General features: G+C 35.9%; 1 protein-coding gene and 1 long non-coding RNA gene across 4 annotated transcripts in view; one reads left to right on the top strand and one right to left on the bottom strand.

The window, feature by feature from the left end:
* The window catches only part of LOC148348085 (uncharacterized), a 33,230-nt gene that overhangs the window by 19,105 nt on the left and 2,189 nt on the right, over positions 1-11,936 (top strand). The window contains exon 2 of the long non-coding RNA XR_015847514.1: positions 8,161-8,230. This is a non-coding gene — a long non-coding RNA (uncharacterized LOC148348085). The remainder of the gene's footprint in view (positions 1-8,160; positions 8,231-11,936) is intronic.
* Positions 5,027-11,936, bottom strand: part of myo3a (myosin IIIA) — a 76,628-nt gene continuing 69,718 nt past the window's right edge. For all 3 annotated transcript variants that reach the window (XM_088321908.1, XM_088321910.1, XM_088321909.1), the window contains 4 exons: positions 10,357-10,448; positions 9,146-9,186; positions 6,695-6,886; positions 5,027-5,240 (listed from right to left, as the gene is read on the bottom strand). In XM_088321908.1, the coding sequence (XP_088178034.1) occupies positions 5,141-5,240; positions 6,695-6,886; positions 9,146-9,186; positions 10,357-10,448 (425 nt within the window). In that variant the 3' untranslated portion in view covers positions 5,027-5,140. The remainder of the gene's footprint in view (positions 5,241-6,694; positions 6,887-9,145; positions 9,187-10,356; positions 10,449-11,936) is intronic.

The raw sequence follows: 11,936 nt of genomic DNA, 5'->3' as shown, positions 1-11,936 counted from the left end.
CGTCATCACACCTAATTTGGCTATTTTTGGAACCGTACTGAAGGTGACCTTTTCACGGGGTTTGGGGGACTTTAAAAATAGAAATGACCAACCTAAACCATATACCAACGTATACATGTCCCAGACTTATTTACGTTTTTTGATCATTTCAAATTGTGTATAGAGAAAATTACAATAATGGAATCTTGTTTTCTATGTTGAAATTGGGGTCAGAAATCTGTGGCTCTAGAGCCCAATGCGCCTCTTTAGCGTCACACTACAACTCCTAGAAAAAGTATAGAACCAGTCTTGGGTAAGCCCTCTCTCAGACATTTTATTCTTGAGAAAAAACTCAGCTCACAAACATGAAACAATTGTAAAGTCATTCCAAAGTTCAACATTTTGTCAATCAGAAACACTAAAATAAATTTAAGAAAACATTGCCATGGTCAGTAAATGTTGCTTTTATAGAGTAAGTGCAGGGAAATACATTTCCTTTCCTTAATTGGGCACCTGGCTCAGATTGAGTCTGCTCGTTAGTCAGCAGTTAAAAACAGTGCAATTATCACACCTTGGAGGGTTCCTGGACTAAGTGGATTGGCAATAATCTTGGCTCCAACAAGAGAGATGTCTCTTGACACCAAAGACAGGATCGTCAAACGGCTTGAAGAAGCTGTGGTTGCCAAAGATGTGGGCTGTTCACAGTCAGCTGTATCGAAGATTTGGACCAAGTACAAACAGCATAGGGAGGTTGTTAAAGTCAAGCATACTGGTAGGCCAAAGAAGACATGTAGGAGTCAAGACAAACAACTAAAGGCCATACAATATGTTTTAAGAACAGAAAATTCACAACAAGACAAATGAAGAGGAAATAGGAAGAAGTTGGAGTCAATGTATGTGACAGAACGTTTGTATAGGAAAGCTAAAAGCAAACCATCGTTGACGCTTAAACACAAAAGAATAAGACTGCAATGGGGTAAGGAGAGACAATCACGGACTGTGGGTGACTGGATGAAGGTTATCTTCAGTGGTGAGTCACAAATCTGCATTGGACAAGGTAATGATGCAGGAACTTTTGTTTGGTGCCGTTCCGGTGAGATTTATAAAGCGGACTGCCTGAAGAAAACATCAAAATTCCCACAGTCCTTAATGATATGGGCCTGCATGTCAGACAAAATCACTAAAGAGATGACTGTGGTCAAATATGCAATAAATGCACAAGGTTACATTGACATTTTGTTCAGCTCTCTAATTCCTTCAATTGATAAAATGTTTGGAGATGATGAACTCATTTTCCAAGATGACAATACATGTGAAAGCATTCAATGGAGAAAGACTCATCCAGCCAATGTTATGGCCTACAAAAAGCCCAGATCTCAACCCAATTAAAAACCTGTGGTGGAAATTGAAAAAAAAAATGTCCACAGCATGTCTCTGACCTACAAGGATGATCTGGCAATTGCAATTAAAGACAGTTGGCACCAGATTGATGAAGAATACTGTCACACATAGTCCATCCATCAGACTGCAAGCTGTCACAAAAGCCAATGGTGGTGCAACTAAATTTTAGTGATATGTTTTGATAGCTATTTGTTTGCCTGTTTTTCATGATTCCATATTTTCTCCCTGTGCTTGGTCTATAAAAGTAGCATTTACTGACCACACCACGATTTTATTAATTTCTTTTAGTATTTCTGAATGCCAAGGAGTTGTACTTTTGAAAACTATTTGCTCATGCTTTTTATCTGATTTGTTCTACAGAATGAAATGTCGGAGTGAGTACTTGTCCAAGACTGATTCCATACGGGGTTGTAGTCCAGGGGTTCAGGAACCTTTTTGAATCAAAGTCATAAAAGCAAACTATCTATTATATATGTATACATATATATATATATATATATATATATATACATATTATATTTGTATTATATTTTCTATATGAACTGAGGCACACAAAACCCTGTACGGTATGTTAAAAACAAATTGCTAAACCCGCCACATTTGATTATTATGTCTCCCATATAAATATACTGTAACACTGTCTCACTACCACAGTTATTGGGAGTGTTAAGGCTCATTTTGACAGTCATCCGTATCTTTAACAATGTACAAGCAGAGTTCATTCATAAAAATGTTGCAAAATGCCGCTAATGAGACGTATTTACCTTTGGTGCAGACTGCGCTGGGCGAGAGAAGGCAGCCTTGCACTCTGTGCATAGCTCCACCCATCCCAACCGCTCAATCAAATCCCTCTGTGTGCCTTGCTGGCGTTTTGGGGTGTTTACAGTTTGTTTGTTTGTGTTTACAGTGGGTTTTCAACACTGAACACAGAATTAATGAGTGTTCAAGGACTTCTTAGTGATGTACGATGCCAAAACGGGGCCTGTTGTGTTGACACCTTGGGTGTAGACCTGTAGTTAAAAAGGTGCCCTATATATCATGGAACGTTCCATCAGGTATCCCAGTCTCTTATAGCTCTTTACAAATTTTCAGTTGCTCACCCCTTTGTAAGACTGATCTCATCTTCGGGTCTAATCCAGATCAGTTCTGTCACTGGTAGAAACTCAAGCCATGTTTATTGGTAACGCCGTCAAGAAATGACAGACTACAGATCATTATTACAGCATCCCGTGATCTAAAACCTACATGAGTGCAAGAAAACCTTTAGCACGAGGAAAATAAAGAAACCTTGAAAAAGGACCGCTCATGAGGTTATACCTCTTCCAGGAAGACCAGATGACAATGTCATAGTAGATTGCTAATATTGTAACAGTATTTTACACAGTCCGCCTTGTTGCGAGTAAATAAGTGCCGCGTTGTGTTTGCATGGTTTATTGTCACTTAATAAGGGGAATGGCACACATAAATAAGGTGAGTAATTGGCTGAGGTTGACAGGTATGCTAATCCCATAACCCCCCTTCCTAGAAACCTTTATGTAAATTGAATGGGCTAAATCTGGTAAATTTTAGACATCCATCCGTTATCTGTACTGCTTATCCTCAGTAGGGCCACGGGGGTGCTGGAGCCCATCCTAGCTATCTCCGGGCAGTGGACAGGGGACAACCTGACCTAGTTGCCAGCCAGTTGCAGGGCAGAGACACAGAACTCACTCATTAACCTGACATACGTGTTTTTGGAATGTAGGAGGAAATCTGAGTGCCCATAAGAAACCCACGCAAGCATGGGCAGAACATGCAAACTCCGCCAATTTTTCAAAATGTTATAGTCCAAAAATGACCAAATTGTTCTAAAGATCATTTTAATGGTCCAAATTCAGCCCTCCAAACAATTATTTTCAGCGTATTAATATAAAAAAAAAAATCAACTCACTTTTTACTGGAAAGGGTGTTTAATGTTGAGCTAGTTTCGGTAATTTTTAGTACATCTAATACAAAATGTTCTGAACTATTTTATCATTCAATCTGGTCCACAGATAACTTAAATCCCAGGGTCGTTGAGGAATCACTTCCTGTAGTGTTTCTAGGGCAAATACAGCCTGGTGGCGCCCATCCCTCCCCAGGTGTTTTTTTTTTCTTTGGGGTAGGATTTTGCTATCCCACTGAAAACAGTACTGGTTACAGAAGAAGCCTACTGACCTGACTCAGATACAGCGCCTTCATCATCTGGTTGCCGATTGTTTTCGGTGTAAATTGTCATACCGCTCTGCAGGGATAAGCCGTAACTTGGCATTGACAGGCAGCAGCGTGTGACAATCCTAATAATAGTTTTTCCCCAGTGATTTGGGATCTATTTTGCTCCAAAATTTTGAGTATCACATGGTACAGGATTCATTGCACCAATTGTGGCTTTCATATTTTTGTTGAAAACACCTTGGCAATGACGTTACATTCCTTGATTTTATGACAGAGGCTCCAAGCCTCTTTGACTCTGACCAGACTACCTGTAGAAAAAAAAAAGTCCCAAATCTCTTTTTTAATGTTCACCTTTTTTCTTTATTTTGTTTTTGTTTTTACCAATTAAAGATGTCTTTTTGACGTTGAATTTCGGGCTCAATCTGGTTCATATAGGACTTGATTTTGTCCCAAAAAAGACATCCAATTGTGTTTGTTCGGTCATGCAACTCTGACCAAGTTGATCAAAAATAAGTGTTGTGTAATAGAATTTTTTTCCTCAAATTTACTGATCAGCCAAAATAAAAATATCTTTTGGGCATTAGATTATGGTCTAAATCTGGTAATTTTAGGCATGAATTTGTTTAAAAAAGAGTTGACCAAAATCCGTTTTTATAGCTGTTAAGTTTTGTCAATTTTCTAGCGCTCTTAATCGAGAAATTGCGGTAAGATGTTTTCCATTGAATGACGTCAGTACGCACACACTATATTTTGTTTTACTGATTGTTGATTGCCATGTTGAATTGGATGGAGCCGTGTTCTTTTTTGCTTGCTGTTAAGAATAAATATTCTTAAAGGCTGAACCACGATGCTTATCTTCTCACGCATAAGGAAACTGCACTCTCTGTCATATCCTTAACGCCGCTTACTGGATTACGACCAGGTAGATCAAAACATTTGTTTACCTCGTCCATATTCAAGCCCGCCCCAATTTTCATTTAATTGTATTAAAAAATGCCTTTTTCAAAATTCACTAAAGAAGTCTTTTTTTTTTTAAGTTTGATTTTTGGCTAAATGCTGTCTTTTATAGACATGATGTAGTCCAAAAATAGAAATAGAAACCTTGTCCATTGAACAATTTTTTTTTAAGTGTTTCGAAAAATACATTATTTTTAATATCAACTTTTAAACGGAATAAAAAAATCTTTTGGACTTTGGATTTTGGGCTAAAACTGTTCATTTTCAGAAAAAAATCTGTCAAAACACAGACATCCTAAATTGTGTTTTTTTTAGCTCACAGGATTAAGACCAAATTGATCTGAAAAATCGTTTACCTTGTACAAACTGAAATTAAGTAATCTCTTTCATTTTGGGATAAACGTATTCATATTTTTTTCCAACAGAAACTAAAACCCAATAGACAAAAAAATAAGCAATACTAAAAAGAGGAAATTGCAAAGCTTTCATCAATAAAGCATTTTAAAATAAAGCTTTTTTATTATTGTTCACATCTGATCTAAAAATAAATCACTGTCTGATTTGTTTAGTGCAAAAATATGACGACTTGATTACAAAAAAATAATAATTATTATTCCTTTGTCCGGTACTGTCTGATGAGCCTTCGTCTCTGTGATGTTTTCCTCAGAAGGTGGCGGAAGTCGTACTGGTTGCCGTCGGCAACAGGACCACTGCCGAAAAACATGGCGGAAAACCTTACATTTGCAAGAAAATTTCATTTTCAATGTATTTCTGGCAAGCTCAGATAAGAAAATGGTGTAATACTGCTTAGTATTAATAGAGAGCAGACTATACAGTGTTAGGCAGGGTTGGAAAACTACGGCCCACGGGCACATGCGGCCGGTCAGACTTCTTAATCCGGCCCAACAAACCAAAATGGTCAAGATATAACTACCATATATAAAACAGTAAATAAAGTACTACTCATAAAAACTCGTTTGCCAACTTTGTCCCCATTGTCCCTTTGTGTGTCTATGACAAAAATACTACTACGGAAATATGATAAAAAAACAAAACAATCGGTACAAAACTAAATATCAAATTTAGTGCGTAAAAATATCATTTTGCTTTCATTCTGAAAAAAATACAATAGAAATACTACAAAAATGCTGAACTGGTTGCAAGCCAGTCGCAGGGCACACAGGGACAGACAATTGGCTCGCTCACACCTAGGGACAATTTGGACCGGCCAATTAACCTAAGATGCATGTTTTTTGGAATGTGGGAGGAAATCTGAGTGGCCGGAGGAAACCCATGCAAGCACGGGGAGAACATGCAAACTTGATCTCATGACCTCAGAACTGTGCCGCACACGCGCTAACCACTGCGCCGCTGTGCTGCTGCAAAAAATACTCCTACACTGATATTATAAAATACTACTAGGAATACTACAGAAATGCTACAGAAATTTTACTTTGGAAATACTTCAAAAATACTTCTACTGAAACACTATAAAAATACCAACTAAGTAATACCATAATACAAAATTACTACTAAAGAAATATTACGACAAAAATACTAATACAGAGATAATGCAAAAATAAAACTATTGCAATACTAATAGAAAATAACTACAGCAATACTAATAAAATACTAAAAGAATACTACAATAATTGTACTCTGGATTTATTACAAAAATACCACAAACGTACAACAATAATCAGACTGCAGAAATACTACAAAATCCTAAAAAATAAAACTATAGTTATACTAAAAATCTAAATATCAAATGTATTACTTAAAACGGGGGCTTAACATTTGTTTTCTTTCAATGTGAGCATTTAAAAACCAAATAGATTAAACTAGTCGATTTTGAAACAAATCAAAAGAAATCTAACATGTAGTTGTCTGCATGTACTGTACATAAATTCATAAACAAAAAGAAAAATGAATATTTCTCCAGGATGGGCCCTGTTGGTCATATTTTAAACCCAACGTGGCCACCAACTCCCAATAGTTGCCCACCCCTGCTGTTGTGGATGATAATTGTTTTGCAATTGACATTATTCATCTCATCTCATCTCATTAAATACACCGCTTATCCTCAGTAGGGTCGCGGGGGTGCTGGAGCCCATCCCAGCAATCATAGGGTATTGGGCAGGGGACAAGTTGGTGAAAATGTTACCTGGTGTTTTTGGCATGTTTGGATTCTGCTTTGGATAATTCTGACGTTGGGGTTTCAGCAGGTTTGGGTTCGGTCTGGGCGGAGGGTCTTGGTTCTTCAGATGCCATTTCCATGGGGACGATAGAGGGGGCGGACTTGCTGGTGGGCAACGATTGGTAGTAGTCCTGATCCACGTCCACGAGTTTACCTGGACTACGGGGATGAACCATACCCATAAATACAATTTCAGAAGAATTATTATTAAGTGTTCTTTTTCAGCTATTTTAACATAAAAAATAGAAAAAAACATTATAATACGACACGCATTTAGATATTTTTTCAAAATTTTCTAGAAACCATTTCTACCGGATATATAATATTGAAGGTTTTATAATATTCAAACTTACGTTTACTTTTTATACTTAAAATGACATTTTATTTAAATGATTTCATTTCTTAAAAAGAGGATTTTTTTCTGGATTTATTTTCTTTTCCAATTTTAAAATTGAAATCTTCTACCCTGTTTTGAATTGTTTTTCTTCACCCCCGTGGAAATATTTTGTACCTTAACAAGAGTTTGGGAAAAAAAAAATCCAGGATTCCCCAGAATGTTTTTGTTTAAATATTTTATATTTTCTACTTAAAATTTACCATTTATTATAATTGTTAATACACATATTTACTACCTCATTCAGAATTTTTTTTTAAAAATATGAAGTAAAATATATTTTTATATTTCTTATTTTTGTTCTTATTTTTTTTTACTTCATTTAGAAATGTTTTGGATTTTTTTGTTTAGAAGTACTTTTTAAACCTTGTTAAAAAAATCTTTTTTCAATGAATAATTTCTACCTCATTTAAATTTACTTCGGGTTTTACTTAGAAAATATTTAAAGCTGTCCAAAGTATAATAAATTGAAACAAAATTGTAAAAGAGGATGTTTTTAGATTTCAAAAATATCAAATTAAAATAAAAAATTTAGATTTCTTTTTGCTGTTTTAGCCATTCTTATGTTCTTTTTTCTAGAAACAGTTTTTGGCTCATTTAGACTTTTTATATTATTTATATTTCATTCAGAATATTTTTTGCATTTCATTGCCAAAAGGTAATATTTTCATCTTGCTCAAAAGGAATTTTCAAATTATAAAAACAACTGAAAATGGCACTGAAAAGAGAATCATATCCTGCTGATTACAAGTTGCAAATAGTGAAAAGCAGAAAGCTGGGGAGACAATGCATCTGATGTAAGCCACGTAGAAGCGGAAGACTGAAGCAGTCAGATTGTTTACAGGTAAAAGTGACAAGGATGAAAATTTCACTGGATTTAGTGATTTGGAGTAAAAAATAATTTAGTAAGCATGTTATTTATGCTGCAGTTTCTGAATAACTCTGGATTAAGTTTCTGAATTAAGAAGCATGTCAATGATCTTATGTTCGTGTACTTGGCTTCACTCTGTATTTCTTTTGTTTCAAACTGCCCTTCAAGATGACATGCACGTTTTGGGTCTTTGGTCTCCATCAAGTAAATTTCCCGATAAATGCGACATATACTCCAGGTATGACTTATATATTCCTTCTTATTATGCATTTTATACTCCAGACCAATTTATAGTCTGGAAAATATGGTAAATCCCGATTTGTTTGTGTGTGTGTGTTCGAATGTGGTCCATGGGCTCCAAAACGGCAGAACTGATTTTTACACAGTAGTACTTTGGGCCTCTGGGACTGTCTTTAGCTAGATTCTCTGTCAAGACACCCCTAATACATGCCAAAAAAATCAAAAAATATCTGCTTTCATGTACAAGCAGCTCTGGAGCTGCATGCAACTCTATGGCACTCCCTAGTGGCTCCCTGGCGCTTTTTCAATAAACCACAGCCCCCAACAACCTCCCTCAAGTAGAATGCCCGGCAACGCCAAGCCTGGCAACGCCAAGCCTGGCAACGCCTGGGCCATTATGCTTGTCTTGAATAAAATTACCTAAAATTAGCAATGTTTTCACTCAATCCTGCAAGAACATATCTTCCGCGTTGCTCATTTTTCAATAAGCATCTTCAATCAAGCGTCCTTGCTGTTTGTGTTGCAATACGACCTCTATGTGACCTCTGCATTTTCCACACATGATCGATGACTTTCACACTTTAACGATGTTCGGATTAGCCTCAAGGACTCATAAAATGAGAATCATATAAAGAATATTTTTTCATGTACTGTTACTTTAATTTTCCTATATTTTCATTCCCCTGGAAAAAAATAAACAATTTTTGACATAAGTCATTTTAATATTTCCTTTCTTCCTCCCTAATGGCCCGTGCAAAACCTTCCAGGTCACGATTATGAACACTCCTAGTGGCCCCCCGTTCGTGTAATGTGAAGCGGTGTCAGGGGACGTTTATGTCCTGCCATTGGACGTGTCCTCATGTGGACACGACGCTTGTAAAAGAAAACGAGGCAGGGCGACGGCGGCACTTACTCTTCTTTGCGGGGTTTGCGTTTATCATCCTGGATGCAGCGCTGAGGGAGGAGAGCGCATAAATGACAATACATCAGTCACTTCAAGGCAGGGATGGGCAAACAACAACCCGCGGGCCACGTGCATCATCTGGTCCGCTTTTAATATTTTGCGGCTCCAGACAAGTTTTTTTTTTTTTTTAGTCCAATATGACTCTTTCAACATTTTGAGTTGCCAACCCCTGGGCTATATGCATTATCCACCAAAACGATCAAAGCTTGGCTTAAAACACTGGTAACCTCTTCAACTAATTAACTCATAAAACAATATGGTGACTGGCTTGCAAAGGGGCTGGTGTTCCTATGATGACATCAAAGCTCAGGATGACAAAAACAAGGTATGCTGTCTTCAAAATGCATTATCTCAGAAAATAATTGAAATATGCTGAAGAAATATATGAAGATTTCAATGGAAAACGGGTACAGATGCTCCCCTACTTACGACCATTGAACTTATGGAAAACGGTAGATACGAACATTTTTTTCAGGATGTTGAGAAATATCCGAACATTTCTGTGAGTTACATTTTCTATTGTGCACCTTTTTCTGAGAACAGGACAGTACTGTAGTGCTTCCCTTCTGCGAGAGGTCACCCAGCATCCACATAGATAGAAAAAAAAATCTGCTTCCTCTTCCTAGTTCGTGAGTAAACATTCTACACTGTCTATACAATGACATTACTATCTCCAGAACTTTGACATTTTTATTGTTTAATATCTCGTGCATCCATTCAATATGGTTGGTGTAAAGTATAAAGAGGTGAGGCGTTTCTTTTGAAATGGAAGTGGAAAAAGAAAGCTTGATGCGGTTGAGAAAATGGTTGGATTGCTTTTTTTCGGCCACTCCCTAACATGGAAACTCATTTTCCTAAAGTAAGTTGTAGTTATCTTTATTTTTATAGAGCATATTATTTTATGAAATGTTTATTTTTTAGTACAAAACATTACAGATTACTTATACAAGCCTTAAACATACTTATATAAACCTTAAACATACAAAATATACCACTGAAGCAACTTACGAACATATTTAACTTATGAACGATCGTCCGGAACCCAACTCGTTCGTAAGTAGGGCAGCGTCTGTACTATTCCCTCACATTTCGCATGTTTACGAATTTGAGATTAACTTTAAGTGGCAAAGCTTAGTTCCTTTTTTTTCCATGGCACTCACGTGGATCAAAGTGTAGTAGGTGGAGTCCTCTGGTGTGTTGAGAATTTTGGGTTGCAAGGTGCGTCGGGGGGGCCTGGATAATCTCCTGTCAGCTGAAAGGGACACACAAAGATTTTTGCACATGAGATCAAAATGTGCTTTAACAGTCATGTGACATATTTGAGGTGAAAATTAACCAATTGGTGATGCAAAACTTGGTGTTATTTGACTCAAATTTAAAGGTGGGGTGTGTCATCTGAAGTTTCCTTTAAAAGTTGAAACTAGAATGTTAACACATTTAAGAGAAAAATGTCCAATTTTTTTTTAAATAGCCCTTATAACTTTGCTTTTAGCAGAACCGTTCTGGTTGTGGAACACAGTAGGTAGAGTGTGAATTTTTGCTTTGTCACTGCAGTTTTTTGTTACTGTGGAATGAAAATGGTGAAAGTAAGAAATACCCTGTTCCAAATACAGTCCAAATGCCAACCCAAGCCCCAAAAAGATGAAAAAGGAAGAGTTACTAGAGAGCTTCTAAGAAATCCACATACTTGCACACACAACATGAGGAGCTAGACATAGGTTGCAATGATGACACTAGCCAGAAGATGGCACTAGTGGGTAAAAATTCTGTACAGAACCTTTGAGTGTGGTGTTCCACGAAACAATCCAAAATATACTATAGTAAAGATCTCCAGAAAAACAATTAACTTTGATTGAATGGCCAAACAGGTAATTTTGTTTTTGGAAAAAAAAAAGAAAAAGAAAATCCTGCCCAAAAAATATAGAACAACCCTGTGGAAAAACAAAATGCTTAGTTCATTTTGTTTTGGGGAAAAGGGTAAAAAAAACAAAAACAAACGAAGACTGGCATTTAAGAAAAACAAAACATTAATTTTGAGGGGAAAAAAACACGGCAAGAATCTCAAACAGGTCATTTCATTTTGCAAAATAAAAATGCATGCAAAAAAACCCCCAAAAAACCCCAGAACATACAAGGTTATTTGGTTGAAGAAAAAACTAGCAAAATAATAACATTTTATTTTTAATTAGTAAAAGCTGAAAAGAAACTGAAAACATACATATAATATGTATATATATATATATATATATATATATATATATATATTATTTTTTTTATTTTTTTTTAAAGCAAAAACGAAAAAAATAAACAAGTAATTGTGTTTAAAAAAAATTGTCATTTTGGTTAAACAAAACAACAGCTAATGAAAGGTAAGATATTTAAAAAAACAAAACATAAAAAACAGTCAAAATAGGTTATTTTTGGGGAAGAAAATCTAACAAAAACATAAAAATGTAAAAAAAAAAAACCCTATTCAAACATGTCTTTAAAAAAGCAAAAACCAAACAAAGCATGAATTTTGTTTGAAAACAAAATCAAGAGAAAAACAACAAGAAAAAACAATTCACTTTGTTTCGAAAACAACAACATCCCAAAACAAGGGAATCAGATTGGTTAGTAAATCATAATAAACATGGTTGTATTTATTAATTCCAGGCAAAAAACTAAATATTAGCTAAAAAAATGAATTAAAAAACGTAATTAGATGCATTAGCTTGCATGGGTTATTTTTGAGCGACGA

Source organism: Urocampus carinirostris, chromosome 18, assembly GCF_059441175.1.
Source record: "Urocampus carinirostris isolate Australia breed hairy pipefish chromosome 18, RoL_Ucar_1.0, whole genome shotgun sequence".
NCBI lineage: Eukaryota > Metazoa > Chordata > Actinopteri > Syngnathiformes > Syngnathidae > Urocampus > Urocampus carinirostris.
The sequence above is the reverse complement of the archived record's forward strand: the minus strand, read 5'-3'. Positions and strand labels throughout refer to the sequence as shown.